The 23,035-nt window shown below is 44.3% G+C and overlaps 1 protein-coding gene across 1 annotated transcript in view; it reads right to left on the bottom strand.

Annotated features, from left to right (window-relative positions):
- The window catches only part of RCL1 (RNA terminal phosphate cyclase like 1), a 34,026-nt gene extending 28,511 nt beyond the window's left edge, over positions 1–5,515 (bottom strand). The window contains exons 1-3 of the mRNA XM_080372309.1: positions 5,315–5,515; positions 2,690–2,761; positions 1,663–1,838 (exon numbers count right to left, since the gene is read on the bottom strand). Of these exons, the coding sequence (XP_080228435.1) occupies positions 1,663–1,838; positions 2,690–2,761; positions 5,315–5,462 (396 nt within the window). The 5' untranslated portion in view covers positions 5,463–5,515. The remainder of the gene's footprint in view (positions 1–1,662; positions 1,839–2,689; positions 2,762–5,314) is intronic.
- Between the last annotated feature and the right edge of the window lie 17,520 nt (positions 5,516–23,035).

The raw sequence follows: 23,035 nt of genomic DNA, 5'->3' as shown, positions 1-23,035 counted from the left end.
TTAAACTTGTGCTTTTAGTCTCAGCAGAGCTACATGCTATACATGCTTTATCTTGTAAAATTAATTGAAGTAGTTTATTAGTGTGCACCAGGCTTAATGTTTACTCAGGCAAGTTAAACAGACATAAACCAGGTTTAGGAATTGGTATTCAGTTATCATCACTTAAAAAATTACTACGCTAGTTAAGTCACAGTAATTAGAGTTGTGCTTCTACAGCACAATGAACTTAAGGTGTAACTCCTTAGTTGCACATCTGCATTTTATTTACACTTAAGTGTCAGTTATGGTGATTCAGCTGATGTACACCAACACCCATCTGTGTCTAAGCTTCAGTCAGTACAAGCCCTCTTCTGAGCACAAACTAACGGGCTCAAATTCTTGCACCTGTTTCAACTAAAATTTTTTCATCTTTACTGGTTCATATGGCTGATGCCTGAAAAGGGGTAATTCCCAGAATCAAGTCAGTTGCTTAGATGAGTGTCCAAACTTACTTCAAAGCAATGTTAAGATTGGACTGTCTTCATCTCCAAATTGTTCAAGAATTTCTGCACTGTGATTGAAAACATGCAATCAACCAAAAGAGACTTCTTTGATTCTTACTACTTGCCATCTCTATTAAGTACTTTTAATCATGGCCACTGAAAGGTTAGCATAACATGCTTCCCATTTTACTTGTTTTTTAGGTTTTTTTTGACAGTTCTGTGTATAACCCACTTGAACCATGCTTTGACTCATGTCCACACATGAGAACAAGTTTTCTAAATTACAAGAGAAGCAGTTGACAAGCCGTAAATACCAGTAGGACTTACAGGTTCATGTAATATCTGCACTTATAATTCATAGCATTTGTATTAATTCAAACTGGTTAAATTTTCAGATGACAATGGTTCCTTAACCTACTCAGGCACTTTCCAGTCACCATTCAAAAGGTAAACAGTGGCGCTGCCCTCCAAAAGCCATTATGTTTGGGGGGGAGGAAAAAAAAAAAACAAACCCACAACAAACCAACCAGCATAACCACTAACCATTATTTCAGTGTTTTAATCCCCTGTTATCCATAGCTCATTTTTGTAAAAACACTGTTAAAACAAAGGACTGTAAATGAGCAGTAACATAAGGCAAGCATTTCATAGTCATCTGATCTACCAAACCTTCTACTATTTTACTGAGGAATAAGTTATTACAAATTTTTGCTACTGTAATTTTGTAATTGTCACGTGACTTCTATTTCTAACATCTTCCAACAGAAAAGAAAGATTCCTTCCTTGTCACACTCAAATCTTGAATTCAATTTCCCTTTCTTACAGTAAAGACTTATGTGGGGAAGGAGAAACAACTCATCTAATTTCATAGAGAACAGAAGAAGCAAACCAGTGGCAGGGCCTGACACTGCATTTAAAGGGAGTTTCCAGGGAAGAAGACAGAAGTAGTACAAAACTTGAAGCCAAAAGGTAGATTATAAACTGCAGTTTAGAGTGTGGTGCAGAAAGGGAACAGTTTAGCAGATGCTTATTTTGTTCAGAGAGTTTTCTGACATGCAGTAACATTGGATATTTCTGGATGTGAGAGATGATAAAAATGCAACACGTTTTAGACACTTCTTCCTAATATTCTGGGTTTATTTAAATAACCCTCCTCTGGTACTTAAATCTTACTACTTACCGAAGGATCTACTTGATCATTTGTTACTCCCCTCAGGACAATCTTCAATGGATGTTTCATGAAAGGAGCCAAGCAGAGCAGACCTTCCAAAAAGTAGCCAATACTACGACTGGGACTGCAGTCATGTTCCAACGAGCCTCCGTAGAGAAGACCAGGCTGATAATACAAGGTAGTACCTGCGGAAGATGCCAGGGGACCAAACCAAATGAGAATGCTGTCAGCACACTGCCCATTACTACAACATAAAGACGCTTCGCAACGATGTATACAGGCAAACTGGAGGCAGAAGAATTTACAGTAGCATTTCCAGCATGCCATTTCCATGTCTGCAGTAATAAATAAAAACACATATGAGTGGCTGGCTGGCTGTCTTGCACATAATTTCTCCTCCTTTCCCCTTCTCTCCAAAAATAAAGGATCGCTTAGCAATCTCCAAAATGCTGATACAAGGAATTATCGTCCTCCATAGCAGCTATTCTTCACCAGACCATTGGGTCATTGTTGTCTGGACATATCTGGTGGTAGTTCATCTGCTTTACTGACCAACCATAACCATTTGGGGAAAAAAAAAAAAAAAAAAAAAAAAAAAAAAAAAAAAAAAAAAAAAAAAAAAAAAAAAAAAAAAAAGGACAAGAACCAGATGCGATTTTCATGTGGGATGTTTCTTGCTCAAACCAACCTCTTTTCTGAGCATGACTAGGCAAGCAGTCCTGTTCAGAAATTTGCCTTTGTAGAAGACCAACTTTGCCTTCTACAAAAATGCACTGTGGCTCAATGGGATCTTCCCCCACCACAAAATCCTGCATACCAACAAAATACTAACTCCAACTCTTGAGCAATACAGTTTCCTCAACTCTCTGCATTATGGTGAGGCACTGCTCTTCTTGCATGCAATCAGTTACTACAAAACTTCTCAGCGAATGGTATCTGAACACCTATCTCCATCAAGCCAAAACTGTGACTTTATAGCAGCAACTGGTAGAGCCCAGAAGACCAGAACAGAGGAAGAAGAGAAAAGAGACCTCACCTGTTTGGTTTATTTCAATCCGAGAGCCATTGGTCACTTTGTCAATCAGGCGAATAAAACTTGCTTCAAAATCTAAGGGGTAGAACAGCGACAGAAAATTAACGTTCCTTTAATTTTTCCCCTGGAAAAAAATACAAAACTTCAACACCATACTCATACATTTTCCCTTTCCTGCCTTTCATGACAGTAGGGCTACCTTCAATCTCCAACCTGTGTCATTCTACCACACAAGAAAAGGCAATTCACTATAAAAAACCCAGAGATGTTAAATTGAGCCTACAGGCATCTCAAATCAGTCAACATGCCCCCAGATGTGACCCCTGGGTTAGCCAGACTCCTCTCCCCAGCACACAGTGAGTGATACAAGTTGACAATTCTGACCACAGTGACCTGAAGGATCACTCAAGCCCAGGATAATACCTTTGACAACTTACACTTTGCTCAGTATGAAGCAAAACATACAAATCCTAGCCAAAAAGGCCCTTTATATTTAAGCATGACAAGCTAGTAATGGCTTCCCATTATCCTCTGTAAAGGTCTTCATTAAAAGAAGGGGACATTCAGATGTGAAGTGCTGCTGCTGCACAGCTGTCCACAAACACAATTAGCTATCCACAGACTTTCAAATTTTACATTTCCAAAACTATCATTGACCTAATAAGGCTAGAGAAATGCAAGTCTCCCCATCGCCTCCTTTCTTGCTTACTGTGTACAATATAGCGGTTTGGGTAGAACAAATTCCTCAGTTCCTATTGTTTGTGTGTACTCTTGCTCAGAGACAAGGGAAAAGACAAGTGCATCTAACACCACCCTCTGCCAACCCAACCCAACCCAACAAAAAAAAACCCCAAAAAACCTAACAAAAAAAAAATGCTAGTATTCTAGCATTCAGGTATCCCAAGATGGTACTGACTCAGTATCAAGGAAAATATGTGAACATATGCAGAGTTCAAAACCCAGGTAGTTTTAAGGACAAACCACCTGTATAACAGTTGGTAAGCTGCAGCGCTTCCTTAACAATAACTGTGTGTTACTTCTTCATCAGTAATCAGATTTTTCTTTCCATGTAAGCTTCCAAGAAGCAATAAATATATAAACTGAAGGGCTACCTACTGTTAGGTGGTTGATGCCCCAGTCACACAATGCTGGTTCTGCTCTCTGTTATAATCCCTAAACTTAAAAGTTTCTAATACAGGACAGGGACCTCTTCCAGTGCAAGAGTGCATCCTTGCAAATAAACATTTCCCTCTAGGAGAACAAACCTGTAGAACGTTTTCATTGCAAATGTTCCACAGTCATGAAAAGCAGCGAGAATTGCGTGTTTAATCACCAACAGAGATGAGTGTTGTTTGTTGTTACTTTTCTGTTACAGTCACAGTCTACATTTTAACCCCTACTTGAAAAAGGTACTTCAAACACCTTTTAAAAAAAAGCCAAGACAAAAGCTACAAACTTCACCACCAATAATCATCCCGTGGTGGTAATAAATACTTTGGGTCATGGTAAGTATCAAGTCAAGTCGACAAGAATGTTTTTACAGTTTCAGAGGAGAATTTCTAGCTATAGACTGAAGCTCCCTCAGGAGGAGAGCAGCATCTGTGCTGGTCCTGCTCCCGCCCTGTTCTGAACTTCACACCTCGCCCTGAAAGTAACTGAAGACCACAGTGATGTTTCTTCCTCAGTCCCCATCCTCTCGCCTCTGCTCAATTTACTCTGGGGCGCCACAGGTCCCGCTTGGGAACGGCGCGGGTGCCCCTGGGCAAGGCTTCCCGCAGAGGACCCGCACGCTGGGAGCCTGCGGAAAGGGGCCGCAGAAGGAGCTCACGCCGTTCACCTTCACCACGGCTCGGGCGAGGCACCGATGAACCTCAAGGCACAGAAGCTGACCCACCGCGCCCGCGGGAACCCGCGCTCCCGGGACGGGGCGGCCGGAGCTGCCAGCCCGCTCCCGCAGCCGCCGGGGCTCGCAGCGCCGCCCGCCCGCCCGCAGCCCGGCCAGCGGGTCCGTGCCCGGCACCCCTCGCCCCCCCGCTCCCCCACCCGCACACCCCGGGGCGCCGCGGAGCGGACCGAGCCGTCCCGGCAAAGGGGCGGGGACCGGGGCAGCCCCGCCCGGCGGCGGGGACGGGCTGGCACAAACGCCGGTCCCGGGTGCGCCCCGCTGCCGGCCGGCCGGCGGGGGTGACACAGCGCGGGGGCGACACAGCGCGGGGGCACCGCTGCGGGGCCGAGCGGGCACCGCTCCCCCGCCGGCTCCGCGCCTGAGCGACGAGCGGGAGCCCGGCGGGCTGGGGTCGCGCTCCTCGCTTCGGCCTGTCACCGCCCCGCGCCGCTCCCACGCCGCCGGCCGCGCCGCCCACGTGTGCCAGCCCGACCGGCGGCCCGCCGCCCGCACCGGCTGCGCGGTTGCCCCGGGGAGACGGCTGCTCCACGGGGGGCACCGGCATGCGGTCGGGACCCCCGCACCCCTGACGGGACCCGTCGGGAAGCGTCTGGGGCTGCCCCCGCTCCCCGTGCGAGACCGCCCCTGCCCGGCAGCAGCCCCCGGCACGGCCGCCGCCGGGGCTCCGCCTCCCCCCACCCCTGACCTCTCTCCCCCGCCGATGCCGGTGCCCCCTCGCTCACCGCGGAGGCCGGGGTCCTCCTCCCTCGTGCGGATCTTGCGGATTTTCAGCGGCCGCCCGCTGAGCGTGGCCAGCACCAGCCGCTGCCGCAGGAAGTTGCAGCCCGCGTAGCTGAGGCACTGCGCCTGGCCGGCCGCGCTTCCCGCCATGCCGCCGCCGCCCCGCCGCGCCCACGTGGTTGGGAACAGGAAGCGCGGGGACAGCGGCGGGGTCAAGGGGCAGGGGGCGGGGCAGGGGGGCGGGGCAGGGCGGCGGGCGGGCGGGGCGGGGGTGCTGCTCCGCGGCGTGTCCAGCCGGCCCGGTGCTGCCCGTCCGCCCCCTTGGCCCGTTACCGCGGGCTGTGGTAGGGGAAAGTGAGCGGAGAGGCGAGTGTGCCCAGCCTCCGGGCCTGCCGTTGCCCCACGGCCGTGGCAGCGCCCGGCTGTCCCTAAAGGAGAGGCTGAGCGAAGCTTTCCTTCTGCATTTTAAAAGAAATGTGGATTTACAGAAGTGGTGTCGCAGTGCCAACTGCTAGGCTACTCTCGTGTACACAGAAGTTTCATAGAATAGAATCAAATATTTCAGTTGGAAGGGACTTAAAACTGTCACCTAGCCCAGCTGCCTGGCCGCTTCAGGGCTGACCAGGAGTTAAAGCACATTGTTAAGGGCATTGCCCAAGCGCCTCATAAACACTGACGGGCTCGGGGCACTGACCACCTCTAGGACGCCTGTTCCAGGGTGTGACCACCCCCTCGGTAAAGCTGTGCTTCCCAGTGCCCAGCCTGAGCCTCCCCCGGTGCAGCTTTGAGCCGTTCCCACCTGTCCTGTCGCTGGGTCCCCGGGAGAAGAGCTCAGCGCCTCCCGCCACTTCCCCTCCTCAGGGAGCTGCAGAGAGCCACGAGGTCACCCCTCAGCCTCCTTCTCTCCAGACTGGACAAGCCCGAAGCCTTAGGCTCCCCTCACGGGACATTCCTCCCAGCCCTGTCGCCAGCTTTGTTGCCCTCTGGATGCGCTCAAGGCCCTGAATTCACGTCCTGCTGAAGTGGAGGGCCCAGCGCTGGTGCACACAGTACCCCGCGTGCAGCTGCGCCAGGCTGAGCGCAGCCGGCTGGTCGCCTCTTCCACTGCTGGTCACGCTGTGTTTGGTGTCCCCCAGGTGCCGTTTGCCCCTCGGCTGCCAGGGCACGTGGCCGACTCACACTGAGCCTGCTGCCGCCCAGCACCCCCAGAGCCCTCTCCCCAGGGCTGCTCGCCAGCCACTCCTCTCCCAGTTTGAACTTGTGCCTGGCATTTCTCTGTCCCAGGTGTGGAATCCAGCGTTTTGAGTTGTCACTTTCATGTCACTGTTGGCTGTCCAATGCCTCAATTTATTCAGATCCTTCTGCAAAGCCTCTCATCCCTGAAGAGCGTCAACAGGACCTCCTGGTTTGGTATCATCACCCACGAACAGAAAAAGTCTGATAATTTTCCTTACGAATAACAACACTTTTTTTTTTTCCCTCAGTGTTGTTTCCCAGAGACTAAACCACCCTTTTTTTAATCATGATAGGGATGCTTTATAGGAATTGTGCAGGAATTAGACCTCCTTCGGTTAGCTGCTTGCTGACTCAGCTTTTCTGATCGGTGTGCATAAGGATCATTTGTTATTTTGATAAATCAATCTACAAGCTATGCATCATATAATCATAGAATGGTTTGTGTTGGAAGTGACCTTTAAAGATCATCCATTTCCAACCCCATTGCCATGGGCAGGGACACCTTCCACTAGACCAGGCTGCTCAAAGCCCTGTTCAACCTGACTTTGAACACTTCCAGGGATGGGGCATTCAGACTTCCCTGGGCAACCTGATACAGTGGCTTAGCATCATCATCATAAAATCTTTTTTCCTTATATCCAGACTAAACCTACCCTCTTTCAGTTTAAAACTGTTGCCCCTTTTTCTGCCACTACAGACTCTTCTCTCTCCATATTTTTTATAAGTGTTAAAGAAAATGTATTTTGAATTAAGCAATTTAAAGTGCTGAAGCTGCTAAATGGCAGAACCAGGCCTTGTCCCTTGTATAGCCCTAATCCAAGGCTGGTTTAAAATTTAGTCAAGTTAATCAGTAGGAGAATAGAGAAACAATAGATGATCAATTTGTATACACAGGTGCTCTCAGAAACACAGGTGTTTTTAGAAAAATTAATATATGTGAATAGGAATTGCTTGTTCAAAGACTAAGTGTGCTTGAAGGATTGTGTGAGTTAAAGGAAGCAGAAAGAAGATCGTGATCCAAGAAGGACCTTGGAACCAAGGCAGAGACTGGAACCGAATAGATGAATCACCTGGGACAGAGTCAGGTCATGGATTTGCAGAACTGACAAGACTAAAGGAAACTTCGAAGAACTTTGGACATTGACTAATGATTTGATAAGTGTATATAAGCTGTGCTGCATCCCTTTGTTCTCTGCCACTCACTGTGAACTTTTCCAGCATAAGGCCCCTTTATATATTGAAATGCCACAATAAGGTCTCCCCATAGCCTTCTCATCTCTAGGCTGAACAAGCCCAAATGTCTCAGACTGTCTTCACAGGAGAGGTGTTCCGGCCCTCTGAGCTTTTTTGTGACATTCCTCTGGACTGGCTGTCTCAGGTCCTTGCCTTTCTTGAGCTGGGGACCCCTGAGCAGCCAGTTACATTACTCCAGGTGGGGTGTCACCAGAGCAGAGGGGGACAATCATGTCCCTCAGCCTGATGGCCATGCTGCTCTTTGTGCAGTCCAGGTTCTGGGCTGCAAGTACGCACTGGTGGCTCGTGTCCAGTTTTTCATCCACCAGTATCCCCAGATCCTCCTCTTCAGTGTTGCTGTCAGTTCATTCATCCCTCAGTCTGTAGTGATACTGGGGATCTCAACGACTCAGGTGTGGGATCTTGCACTTGGCCTTGTTGAACTTCATGAGGCTTACACAGGCCCACTTCCCAAGCCTTTCAGGGTCCCTCTGGATGGCATCTCTTCCCTCAAGTGAATCAACTGCACCACTGAGATTGGTGTCATCTGCAAACTTGCTGAGGGTGTCCTCAATCCCAGTGTCTATGTTGTTGGTGAAGATATTAAATATTGTTGGTTGCAGTACGGACCGCTGTGGGCACCACTCATTACCTGTTTCCGCTTTGACACTGAGTCATTGATTTAATTTGTTGGAGAAAGCCAAGCAGCCAGTTCCTTATCCATCTTACAGGCCATCTGACAAAACTGTATCTGTCCAATTTAGTGGCAAGAATGTTATGGGGGACTGTATCAAAGGCCTTATATCTGGGTAGATGACATCTGTAGTTCTTCCCTTGTCCACTGATGCAGTTACTCCGTCGTAAAAGGCCACTAGATTAGTCAGACAGGATTTGCCCTTGGTAAAGCCATGTTGACTGTTTCAAACCACCTCCTTCTCTTCCATATGTTTCAACATGTCTTTCAGGCGGATCTCCTCCATGACTTTACCTGGCACAGAGGTGAGGGTGACTGCTCAGTAGCTCCCATGGTCTTCCTTTTTACCTTTTTAAAAAGTGGATGTGATGTTTCCCTTTTTCCAGTCACTGGGGACTTTCTCTGTCTGCCATGACTTTTCAGATATGATGGAGAGTGGCTTGGCGACTACACCAGCCAGTTCCCTCAGGACCATGGGATGTATCTCTCTGCATCTCACATAGATGTGTGTATGTTCAGGTTCCTCTGGTGGTTGTGAACCTGATCTTCTCCTACAATGGGAGGGGCTTTATTGCTCCAGTCTCTGTCTTGAAGTTCAGCAGTTTGAGAGGAGTGGGAAGAGAGATTGCCATTGGAAACAGGCAAAAATATTGTTGAGTACCTCAGCCTTCTGCATGTGGGTTGTCATCAGCTCTTCTGTCTTATTTACCACAGGGGGTGCCTTTTCTTTAATCTTCCTCATCTGGCCGACGTACCTATAAAAGCCATTCTTATTCTTCTTTGCAACCCTTGCCAAATTTAGTATAGTGGTGTCTGTCACAATTTGACTAGTACGGTTCTCAAGAAAGAAACTTTGTCTTTACTAGTAGCTATGGAAATTGCCTGACAGTTACCTTCCTGTACAGTTTCCTGTTGTGAAATGAGTGATTTCATCTAGTTACACTTAGATTATTACTGGATCTTGCAGTAAGCATGTATCCCAAACCAGGACTTGTCCCTGGCTAAACGTGCTGTGACAATTTTAAATGGGTAACTTCTGTATTTTTTAGCTATATGCCTTATTCTGCTTTTAAGCCTACAAATGTTTTTCATACATCTGTGTTTATTTTTATTGTGTGTTTTGTTCTGGATTGCAGATAAAATATGCCTTTGAAACACACATGATGCCTTTGAATCACACACTAGCTTATAACAAGCCAGTTTTGCCTTTCTGTAAGCTGCTATGGCAGATAAAAGCACAGAAGAAGTTTGAAATGAGACTTCTGTGGTGTTAAGGTTTTGTTCTGTCCTTTAGGTTGGCTGCAGCCTACATCATATTTTGCCTGCTTAGTCACATATTTATTGTGGCAGTGAGTAGTGTTTCAAGGCTATAGGCAACAGGACATCACAGTAGTCACTCAGTGAGAACTTCCATCTGTTTCACAAAGGTCTTTTTTGAAATAAGATCAATACTACTATAGTTGTGCAGGCTTTTTAGCAGTGAGAGTCCACAGCAGATAATTGATGCTAACCCATGAGAGGTTCACAAGCTCTTCATATCCCCTGTGACACAATAGTTCCCACAAGAACTGTGAATAAAGTTGCTGCATTTTGTTTGTTCGTTTGTTTTAAATAAACTGGAGCACTGTCCTACACTAGCCCACTCTGTTTCCTCCTCAGCTGGCTGAGGCAAGAAAACAGCAAACTGAAATTCCTTGGCTGAGCAAGGGTGGTAGTGCAATAGTACAGACAGCTGTTTGTCCTATTACTTCTGTTCCTAGCACTTTTAAGGCCCCAAACAAATCCTGATCTTGATCTGTGCTCTGTGCACATCCTGAGCGACTACGTGTTCTCCCCTGAATTCTAGCAGAGAGACATGATGAAAGAAATATGAGAAAAGCCAACATCAATAGCTGCCACAGGTCAAATCTTACAACTGTCAGGCTTTCTAGTCAAGCAAAGGAGGATTAAGATAAGGTCCTGCATTCTTCAGCTGGATCTGTTTAGAAGAGGGTGGGCGAAGAGGATCCACCATGGAGAGTTGGCCAAGTCATGACAATCACACCAATATGGCTACATGCCGTGCTCACTTTATTAAACAAACAGGTCATGTTTATAACTTAAACCAACCACTCACACGACTTTACACACAGGTGATTGGATAAAAGTCTTTGGCCACGCGGGCATCCGTGTCGCTGACTGGTGAGCATGCTGCAGGCGCCTGATCAGAGTGTGATTCCATGGTTCCCAGGACTTGCTCCGCACCTGGCTTCTTGTTTGTGCATAGCTTGTTTTCTTTCTCACACTGCTTGTTCCAAGGGCAATTTAAAGTTGCTCTGCAGCTTCAACTAACAGGTCTGGGTTGTCCAACCTGCACAATGGTAACATGTCCTCAGTCCTTTAAAAATCCCTCTACAGGTGGGGTGTGTGGAATGGGCATAAATTAAGAAATAAGCAGCAGAGGGAAGGGTAGGTGGATCTTCCCAGGTTTGGAAGAGCACGATATGTTTCCAGAGTGGGATGAGGAAAGCTGAAGACTGGGTAGCGCAGTAGAGGAGTCAGTGTGCATTTTCACTTCAGTAAACTGGTGGCCTGGCTTTGTGAAATTCCTAGAAGACATCAATGGCTATCTATTTTGGGGCAGAGTTTACACAATGTAGGGGAAGACTCTCTGTTTTCTTTAGGAAAAAGTAACTATCTAGCTGGGATCAAGGAAGGGAGAACAGGAAGTTCCTACAGTAAATAAATGCAAGCTGGGCAAAAAGAAAGAGGCAAAAGCTGTGAGTGTCAGAGTGTATGTTGCCTCAGGGTGATGTCTATAAGGTTGTGAAAGGCTAACAGTGCTGGTGGAGGTATAAATGCTAGGAAGCCAGGAATGACTGTACCTATGCTTTGCAGAGCCAATAACGGGCTTTTCGCTTCCTCCCAGACCTGTGGCAGCACAAGTAGACCTGAAGTGACACAACTGATTCCGCAGTTGGTTCAAACATTAGAAAACCTCCTTCCTGGTATGCTTCTAACCTAAAGGAAACCTCTGTTGCCTGTCAGTGCAGACATGGGGTGGTGCTATGCATAAATAATTGGTAAGCCATTTGGTGACATTTGGATTTACTGAAGTAAGTGTGCTCTAAGTGCAGAACCAATGCAGAATAACCCCAGGCATGGCTGGACAGGAAACTTCTTGTCTACAGTGTTAATAGGCAATATGGCATTTACGAGCTCAGTCTTCTGGGTATTACAGCAGTTGCTTGTTTGAGAGAAGTAAGTATGATGAATTTGGAATAGGAACTCTTATAGGGAGGCAAATCTAGCCTTGAAGCAATGTACCTCAAATGTACCAGGTAGAACTGCCTAAAAGCAATTGACAGACCTGGTCTTGATGGCGAATGTCTTGCCAGTTGAACTTGTTAATGGGAACACAGTGACTTCATTTACAAAGGGGCATGTTTCATCTGGTAAATTCGAGACACTTCAGGAGTCTTTGCACATGTGACTTCTCAGAGACAACATCCTCTCTACACCATCTTATCTCCCCTGCAATGCAGTTCATCTCTGATGAGTTCCTGTTTATACCAGCTGAAAAACCTCTCCTCACTGTTGATTAGTTTCATTAACTGCTGTATTGACCTCCAAGGTAAATGTTCTGCAGACTACCAGTGTAATAAATGCCAACTTGACCAAACACCTGCCCCAGGCTTTATGCCTTGAGTGTCCACAGTCACAGAGTTCCTTTGTCAAGGCTGCTTGTTCTAATATCACCAAGGGGGAAAAATGAAACCACCTGATTGCATTACCAATTATATGGAAATGGGGATAGAAAGCATATGACAGCAATTGATGGGCAGAAGGAAATATTCTTACACCTCAAATGTGACTATAGTTTTGCACTGCATGCTTATCCCAATGAATAATGTCTTTTCAGGCTGGAGATATGAAGTGATACTCTTCTTTTGGTAAACTTACGAGGCAACCTGGACTGTCAGATGTGATATTTTGGACCAACTGAGAATAGACAGGGCAACATTTAGAATATTGCCATTTGAGTTTGTTTAAATACTTGGAGGCATGCTATAAACCAAACTGTAGCAAAATATCTCATTCTTTAAGCCTGCTGTCTGTCATGTGTCTGCATTCTGGTTGCTTGCTAGACAATGTATGATATAAACATGGAGGTTAGACTGATATCACCGTATTTTTTAGGAGTAAATGGCTTTTTCTCCTATGGAAGATGGAGAATGAATCAAATTTAGTGATTGGAATGACTTTGTTGTAGTGTTCTTTTTATCCTGTTCCTTTCTTTTCTTCTTTTTTTTTTTTTTTTTTTTTTTTTCCCCTTCCTCTTCTTTTTCCCTATCCCCTTTTGTATATCACCGAGTCACGGAGTGGCTGAGGTTGGCAGGAACCTCTGGAGGTCACTTGGTCCAACCCCCCTGCTCAGGCAGGGCCACCCAGAGCCAGTTGCTCAGGACTATGTCCAGATGGCTTTTGAGTATCTCCAAGAAGGGGGACTTCATAGCCTTGCTGGACAAGTGTTCACCTTCACAGTAAAAAACTCTTTCCTGATGTTCAGGAGGAACCTTCTGTGTTTCAGTCTGCACCCGTTGTGTGAATGTTCACTCTCCCACTCAGGTTTTGGTTAACACACAGTTCATGCTAAGGCTTGATGCACACTGGGATCAGTGCCGGTAAGTCGAAGTGTGGGCAACATGTAGGCAGCACACGGTGGCCAAAAAGGGCTAAAGGTCATTATGCAATCTGTCACCTGCAATTTGCTGTCTCCTACAGCCACAATCCTTTTGTATTGGTTGTCTGGTACTTTCTTCAGGATCTGCTAACTCATGGAAATGTTGCAGACCAAACTTCCAAGCTGGCAGGTGTAAATATGCCAGCTTGCCCAAGAAGTATTTGAAGCAGATCCAACAGCAGCTGGACTGGTGAGGTTTTTGTGCTTCCTGGTAGAGGGGATGCCTGCATCATGACAGACAACAAAGGATAAGCACTGTCACCGTTGGCTAGGTAACTGTTTTGCTTGTAGTTGCACAGATTATAAATTATGAGTAGTGAGTTACGAATTAGAGAAATTGTGAGTTAGAAACCTCATGACTTAAGTGATAAATTAGTCAATTAACATGCGATACTAGCCTGTATGAAGGGGATTGAACCCTTGTTTGTCACGTTTTCTTTCCTAATGAGTGCATAATAGAAGGTTTAATTTACAGAGGATGTGGTTTTGTAAATTTTAGAGCTCCAAATGAACCATAAGACCATTGCCTCTGGTCCTGTCACCGGGCACCACTGAGAAAAGCCTGGCTCTGCCTTCTTTGCACCCTCCTTCGGGTATTGATATATATGGATGAGGTCCTCCCTGAGCCTTCTCTTCCCTAGTCTGAGCTGTCCCGGCTCTCTCAGCCTTTCCTCACAGCAGAGATGCTCCAGTCCCTTCAACACCTTCCTGGCCCTTCACTGCCATATGTCCATGTCTCTCTTGTACTGGGGAGCCCAGAACTCGACACATCAATCCAGGTGTGGCCTCACCAGCACTGAGGAGAGGACAAGTTTGAATCAGCTGTTCAACTGTATAGTTGTCTTTTGAAATAAGTATCAAGTAATGTAAAACACATTACATGAACATTTGGGAATTTGGGAGAGTTTTATGTAGCAGTCTGTCAAAATGTTTGAAGTCATTAACATATAAGGGAGGAATACTATAAATACAGGTTTTAGATTTTTGTACCAAAAAAATCATATACTAGTGCAAACTGCTTAAACTAGTCACGTGCATCCTCACAGGTATGCTGACCCTTGCTGTGTGATACTCAGAGGAACACCTGTGCAATGCTCCATGTATTTGTTACTTACAGTAAAAAACTCCAGGGAAGCACAAAGGAAGGACTTCTTGGTCAGCAGAAAATCCAGAAATATGTGTAAAAATGCGTATCTTTATGAAAAAGAAGGGACCACTGTTTGTCTTGAACTAGGATATACTGAAGATAAAACACATACCCAAAGTTTAAGTTTAAAAGTTTCCCCAAAATATAAGCGGATGATCCTGGAGAATCTATGCAATTCCCAGTCTGAAGTACTAAATTATCTTGATTTTCCTCAGTTTTGTAACTTATGAAACATGCATTCTAAAAGGGACTTAACTGTATAGGTTAAAAAAATCCTGGAAAAATTGCATTCTTATTAAGGATATGAAAAATATATCCAAAGGATAGGGTTCAGAGGTACAGTTTTCACGTAGTTGACAGTCACAAATTATTCCTGACATTCTGTGCTTTGTTACAGGTTGAAATAATAAAGTGTAGTTTAAGAGATCTGGGGCATCTATGTATATATATCTTAGAGGTTGATACCTTGGCTTTCATCAGCATCTCATCCAGACCTGTTATTACAAACTGTGCTGTACTTCTAGGATGATACAAAAAGTGTAAGTTGCACCAGCCAAAATTTCTCCTGCAGTTCCAGTTCATATTTCTTAAAGCCCCTGAATCAGAACAGTCTAATTCCACCCAAGGCATTAATGGAGAGAAGGTCATAACTGTCGTAAAGTGCTTTGAAATGAGGTAAAGCCCTCGTCTCTCTACAAGAGCATGTCTTAACACTGTAATTCTGTATCATTTTTATAAGAAAGCTCAAGAATGGTAGGAGATACAAAGTGCTTGACATTCTCTGCCAAGAAAGTTGTTATTCTGGTCTGGGTTTAGGGAGACAGTACCGGTGACGTGAGAAGTGGGCGTTCAAACAGCTAGGAAAATAGCACTGGCCTGTAAAGAGGCATCTTCGGTTATTTAGACAGTATTCTGGGCTCCAGAGCAGGATTGCTTAATGGAGGGGAGGGAACACAGGCCTGTCAACACTACTGACTTTGGCCGCAGATTCTCATGCTCTGGGTTCTGGTCTGTCAAGACTCCAGATACTTGACAGGCCAGGGTGTCTGGAAATGTTAGCAGTAAATCTGCACATGTGGACACGCCAGCTCTGTTCTACTTGCAAAGTTCAATTATACACGAGAAATTCAATTTAGTGCAACTGTCACTGAAACTGGGAATAAGAAAACTCCTTAACACCAACACAGCATTAAGAAGCAGACATTCCTTTATTGCAGCACTGGGTACACGGGGGATTGCTCCACCTAATGTACGTTACATTCAGGCAAGATTATATAGATCATACATATGTTTATGCATTACATTTCTTGGAAAAATCATACATATTCACTCAGTAAAGGACACTATATTAATTGTCATGCATGCTCCTTACAGGTATTTTAGAAAACTTCTGGGGGTCTCAAACAGTAGTTGACCCTGTAGTTACAGCTGACCAAGAACTGAACCTCAATTACCTTTCCCTACAGGGACTTGTCTTGACCACAGTTCAACTTCTGTTGGCAAGTTTGGTTTCAGATCCAGCTTTGCAAGAAAATCTTTTGTTTTAGTTCCTCCTTGGAATTATTAATTAACATTTCCTTAACAATATAATGTTGCACAACTACTGTTTGATGGTAATTATCCATTATACTGAAACAAACGGTACATGGTGACAATTCCCCCCTTTGAGAATTATGATGTTATTCACAGCACCATTCTCACATTATTGCCCTATAAATCCAGAGTCTACACAAGGGAACACATTGTGTCACAGAGCAAGCGACAATGATCAATATTATTAGTAACAATACAAACAGAAATACTTGTTTTAACCAATTCAAGTTCGGAAGCCAAGACAGTAACCAAGAAAAGTCTAATCCTTCTTTTTCCTTAATCTCTGCTGCTAATTCCTTTAATTGTTGTATAGGTTAAAGCAAAGTCAAAGTTCTGTAGTGTAGTATAATTCTTGAGTAATTCTAATGGGGTTGGTTTTCCTATTAGGCAAGAGCTATATATCCTTTCCACCAAATTTTCAACTAAAATGCAAAAGGATGATGTGTTGGTTACCTCTCTGGTTAAAAGTTCCCAGATGTCATAGTTTCTATTCCATTTAGGCATAAAAATTTGACCATTCTCACTATCTATTTGAATTTTATTTGAAAGTACAAATAAAATTATTCCAATCCATTGTTCCATCTCACTCCTTTCCATAGTTGGTGTTCTTTGGGAGAAAATTATTCAGTGATGGCTGTGTGGTTGCACCATTTCAAAACCAACTTCAATGGTTCTGTCGGTGTTGCAGTCAACACCTTGGATGGAATTTTCTTAATTCCAGTATAATGGATCCAGGGATCAGTTCCTTCTAACGTAGTGTTCTTTCCACTTCTCTTGTGAATGTTCAGAGTTCCAAGTTTATATATATATATACAAAGCGTAGGTGTCCAATGCAAGTGGTCCTTTTAGAACAATGTTATCATCAGAGAGCCACAAGGATCTTTCCTAGAGAAATCAAGTATAACTTTAAATCTGTCTTGCCCTGTACATGTATTTCTCCTGGAATTAATGGCATTTGATATAGTTTTCCATATAGTATCTCACTCTACTTTTAGGTCGTGGTTGTGTCCTAATTCTCAAAAGATCTAGTGGGAGGGCCTGTGGCCATTTTAAAGATGTTTCCTGATGTATTTTACTGACCTGTCATTTCAAAGTTTGATTCATTCTTTCTACTTTTCCACTTGACTGGGGCCTCCATGGGGTATGTAAATCCCATTTGACACCAAGAATTTTACTTAACTGTTGAACAATGTCTACTACAAACTGTGGACCCTGATCAGAGGGCATTCCTATCGGCACCCCAAACCTTGGTATTATTTCTTTGAGTAATGCCTTAGTTACTCCTCTGGCTTTGCTGGTGTGACAGAGGAAAGCTTCTGGCCATCCTGAGAAGGTATCAATTAATACTAAGAGATATCTGTGCCCATTCTGCCTTGGTGGTTCACAAAAATCAACTTGCCAGTAATCTCCAGGCAAATTTCCCTAGTTAGTGGTCCCTGGGGGTGGTCTTTTCCTGTTCATGGGATTATTTTTTAAAGAAAATGGGACACGTTGCTATTATAGACTTCACTATTCCAGTCATTCCTACACACATAATCACATTTTGAAGACTAGAGATCATGGCCTCACTAACCCAGTGTGTTTCTTCATGTCTCTTTTCCACAATCTCAGTCATTATTTGTGGCAAAAGATTGATGTTTTTTTTGTGGGGGTTATTAATCATCCCTCTCTTAGTGGTTGCTTTTGACAGTGATGCCAGTTGTTGATCTGCCTCGCTATAACTGGGCTTCTGAATTGGGAGCTGTATCTGCTTCACTGGCACTAATGCAAGGGTGCTTTGTTCAGCCACCTTTCCAGCACAGCCAATCCATTACCAACGTTCACTGTGGTTTGTCTGAATTGCTGTGCTTTGTAATGCATTATCACCACTTCCTTAGGTTTTTTGATATTCTGTAGAAGTTGAAGAATTTCTTCCTTGCATTTAATAGGTGATCCTTGGGCCGACAATAGTCCTTTTTCATTCCATACAGCTCCATGCACATGGACTATCCCAAATGCTTATTTTGAATCAGTCCAAATACTTACACTTTCTTCTTCAGCTACTTTCAAGGCTTGTCATAGCGCTATCAGTTCTGACCTCTGGGCTGATGTGTTGACGGGTAGAGCCCTGGCCTCTGTCACCTGTGTAGCTGTAACCACTGCATATCCAGCCATCTGTCCCCATCTTGTACAAAGCTACTACCGTCAGGCAACAGTTCCAAATCAGGATCAGTTAATGGTTCATCTCTCAGATCAGATCATGTCTACTTGAATATATAATTAGTATGTTCAAATTCTGTAGTTTGCAGCCAATCATGACACAAGGATTCGGAGTCCTTTACTTCTGAATTCAAAAACATTTTTGGATTAACTGCTGTGGTGGTTTTAAGTTCCATGTCATCCTGCTCCAACAAGATAACTGGATATTTAAGTATGCGGCTTGGAGACAACCAATGCCCCCCTGCTTTGTCCTAAAACAGAAACCACCATATGTGGAACATGCACCATAATTCTCTGTCCCATTGTTAATTTTCTTGCTTTTTGAATTAAGAGAACAATTGTGGCCATGGCATGCAAACATCCTGGCCATCCTTTATGCACATCGTGCAATCATTTGTAGAAGTATCCCACAGCTCTTCTCCGTGTTCCCAGTCTTTTGCATGCCCAAGGCCAGGTGTAGTCATTCATATATATAAGTAACTCAAAAGGCTTAGACAAACCGGGTAGTCTCAATGCAGATGCCGACATCAGAGCTCTTTTTAAATTCTTGAAGGCTATTTGGCATTTGGGAGTCCATAGTAAGTGGTTCTCTTTTGACCTTTTCAGGGTTTCATACCACTAGTCCATAGCTGAGGATCCACTGTCTGCACCATCCAACCATGACCAGGAATGCCCTCAGCTCCCGCCCAGTTTTTGGTTCTGGTCTTTGGCAGATTGCTTCTTTCCTGTCAGTTCCCAGTTTCCATTGTCCTTGGAAATCTCAAATCCCAGATGGAGCACAGTTTCTTTTCCTGTTTGGGCTTTGCCCTTCAATACGTGATAGCCTTCTTGTCCTAAGAAATTCAGCAAGCTTATAGTCATCTGCAAACATTCTCCCCAGGTTTCTGCAGCCAATAAAAGATCATCTACATACTGTAATATTGTTCCTTCTGGATTTTCCTTTTTCCACAATTCCAATTCTTTCACCAGCTGACTGCCAAATATTGTTGAACTATTTTTGAACCCTTGTGGCAATACTGTCCAAGTAAGTTGAGTTTTGCATCCAGTGGTGGGGCTTTCCTATTCCAAGGCAAATATTGCCTGGCTGCTTCTGTCTAGAGCTACACAGTAGAAAGCATCCTTAAGACCAAGTAGTTACATTTTTCCTTTAAGGATGTCAGCAAGGTGTATGGGTTAGCTCTACCACTGGATGAATATCTTGAACAAGCTGATTTATAGCTTTTAAATCTTGAACTAATCTCTATTCCCCATTCAGTTTCTTTACTGGCACTATTGGAGTGTTATATTCTGATTCATGTTCTTCTAATAATCCATAATTTAAAAATTCAGTATTAACTTTTCCAATCCCTTCCTATCCTCCCACTTAGCAGGATACTGTTTTTGTCTTACGAATTTAGTTTTAGACTTTAAAATGATTCTTACTGGCTTGGTCAACCTGGATTGTCCCGACACTTCATTAGCCCGTACCAAAGGGGTTAAGTACATCTTCTGCTTCTTCAGGGATTTCTTCCTTTGATCTTTGTGTATTCTGTAACATGAAAATCTTTGCCTCCACAGCTTTTGATTCAGGTATTAACAATTGTGCTTCTCCATAACTGAAGACTATCTGTGCATCTAGTTTACTCAATAAATCTCTTCCCACCAAAGGCATTGGGCATATAGGAATATATAAAAATTGGCGAGTTACCCATTGCTTTCCTAACTTAAATGTTAAGGTTTGCAGGAAAGGTCGATTTTCCCTGTGGTACCAACAACATTTACAGTTTCTTGACTAAGATCTCCTTTACAAGTATTGAGTACAAAGTAAGTAGCTCCTGTATCTACCTAAAATTCTATCTCATCGTTCCCCAGCTTTAATATAACCAGGGGTTCAGCTGGGGATGACTCCCCTGGTCCCCTTCAGGTCTCCTCTAATGTCATCAACTTAATGGCCTGCAAAGCAGAATCCAAGTTCCCGGCTTGAGGGCATTCTTTCTTCCAGTGTCCCTTTTCCTTACAGATTGCACATCAGTCTTCTGCCAGCCGCGGTTGCATAGATTGTGTGAAAGGAGGCAACCTGCCCCTTCCTCTGCTCCTTCCCTTCTCTCCGGTACCCTCTTCCTATAGCAATTCCAGCTGGAACCCTTGTCAGGGTACATTTGCTACTTTAAGTATGGGCAAATAATTAAAGCTAACAACTTTTCACACTACATATTTCATCCTATATCTAATTAAAAAAGAAAAATTTGCCCCTCAAATGTTTTTGATGGTATACATTTTTGAGGGACAATTTGCAGCTTTGTTATGTATGTAGGCTACCCTTCATTGGATAAGTATTTGAAGCCTTTTTTTTAAATCATGATTAATGGGGTATCTTGTTTAAAAAATATAACATCCCAACCTAATTCAGGTTGGGATCCAGATCTCTAGTCCAAACTGTGGCCCAAAGCAGGGTCAGACTAGGTTGCTCAGGGCTTTATCCAGCTGGGTCTTAAAAACCTTGAAAGGCTGAGACTGCTGCTACTTTGGCTCCACTGCCTGACTCCATGAGTCCTGCCACACACCTTAGTAAAGAGCCTGGCCCTGGCTGCTCAGTAGCCTCCCCACAGGTGCTAGAAGGCTGCTATTAGGTACCCCTGGACCCTTCTCCTCTCCAGGCTGAGCAAGTGTGGTTCCCTCAGCCTCTGGCATGCCTCTTCTCCAGCCCCTGACCATGCTGGTCACTTGCTGCTAAACCTGCTCCAACTAATCAATGTCTGTCTTGTACCAGAGGGCCCAAAACTGGCCACAGTATCCAGATGTGGTCTAAGGAGCACCTCAGAAGACTAAAGGGGGATAACTGTTTCCCCTGATGTAGTGACTACCCTCCTGTTAGGATAGCCCAGGATGTTAACTGGCCTCCTTTGCTGCCAGGTCATGTGCTGGGCTGTGCTTAGGTTGCTGTCCACCAGTGCTTCCCAGACTTTTTCAGCAGAGATGCTACCTCACTGGCCATTCTCCAGCCTGTACTGTTTCAAGTAGGTTTCATCCTGGTGCAGGACTTCGCGCCTGCCTTTGTCAAACAGGTGGCAGGCTCCTGCTTGGCCAATTTCCCCCCTGATCCTGTTGTCCAAAAAAGTGGAATAATTCACCCAATCAATTGACACAGAGAGTTGAGGTATTTCTTTATTACAGATTTGTGCAAAGCTGGGGGCTAGGTGGTATTCCACAAAGCAAGCCCAAAACTCAGAAGAACAAGAATAATATTTATACAGTCTAGTTATACATACATATTTTTGAATCTTTGCTTAAAAGATACTATTTATTCGTAATTAGTTTTTCACTGTAGCTTTCTATGGGTCTGTATATCTCACACTTCAGTTTAAAGTTACAGTGTATTTTTAATTCACTACACATCCGAGGGAGGTGGGGGGTGGGTCTTGTAGTCCTGAATTGAGTCAGTGGTCACAGTCTCCCCCCCTGCCTTTGCCTTTCCCCTAGTTACAGTTTCATTCTGCCAACTTCTTGTCCTTGTTGCAGCCGGCTGGCTGTTGGCACCTCCTGGGGCAGAATGTTCCCTGTACCAGGCTTGTAGTTCTCCTTCCAGGGCACAGCCATCAATACAGAGCTACAGAGATGTGACTAACCTAACTTCACTAGAAGAAAAGAATTTCGTGTTGACAACAGTAAGATAACGGGGATGGAATGCATAGCTAGACATCAATCCTGCTGAACTGCAGCCCTGCCCCTGGGCTTGTCCAGCAAGGTCTCGTGGTCTAGTGTTACCTGCAAGGTTGATGAGGGTGCACTCTGTCTCCTTCTTGGGGTTATTTACAGATAATAAACAGACCAAGGTCCCGGGGCAGACCTTGACAAACTACACCTGTTAACAGCTTCTTTGTAGGGTACAAAACTTCCTTCAACCGCTACCCTTTGACCTTGATTCCAGCCAGTTTTTCACCCCTCTAATTGTTCAGTGATACACTCAGATGAGGTACAGAATGATGTAGGATACCATGTCAGAAGCCCTACCAAAGTCAATATTAACACCTTATATAGGAAACAATTTTGGTATAAAATAGAACACTTGGGAAGTAGATACCTGAGAGTACTAAACAAATTCTCTATCAAACTCAAATGAAGGTTTAGATCTCCAAGGAGAAGATACGGCAGGAACTCTTTTGACAATTTAAGTCTTAACAAGCCTCTGTAAAGAATTTCTTATGCTTGAAAAAAAATGCAGAGAAATCTGAAAGACTTTCTATTGGAAAGAACATTTGGACATGTTTGAAACAAGATTTCAATTCCTGTTCAGCCAGCATGAAGGCAACTTCAGCAAGCTCAGTAAGAGTCAGGATTTTAACTTATACCTATATGCTACATGTGTGAATAAGGCATCTGGTGTGTAAGCAGAAAAAGGTTAATTCAGTACACAGTGCAGGTTGTATTAATGAAGCATTGGTTACTGTGCTAAGATAGGAATAATTAAGTCTGAATGAGGCTAATCAGATGTCCTATTCCAAATGTTAAAGTGGTTGCTGAGGAAAAATCATGTGCATGTTTTTGAATACAGAATAGCTGCGTAAAACATATTTCAGTACTACAGTTCCTCCCATGATTTGTTTTTCCATTTCTGAATATGTCAAAAGTATTGCACAACACCACTAGGACACGGTTTAGACTCCAGCAGAGACAGCCAAGGAGAGGGGAACTATAATTTACTTTACTATGTAATATTTATTTATTTATGTATACAGAAGTATACCCACTTCCATCCTGTGAGGGCCCTATGTGTGACACAGAGAGTGAGAGTGAGAGCAAGAGAGACCTTTCTATCCACTTCCACCCCTTCTTTGGGTATGCTTTATGAAATTCAGACAGGCTTCTAAGCAGTCTTCAGTAGTGGGTTTATTTCAGCAGTCGTCTGTGGGGTTTTTCTC

This window comes from Falco punctatus (assembly GCF_963210335.1).
Source record: "Falco punctatus genome assembly, chromosome: Z".
NCBI lineage: Eukaryota > Metazoa > Chordata > Aves > Falconiformes > Falconidae > Falco > Falco punctatus.
The sequence above is the reverse complement of the archived record's forward strand: the minus strand, read 5'-3'. Positions and strand labels throughout refer to the sequence as shown.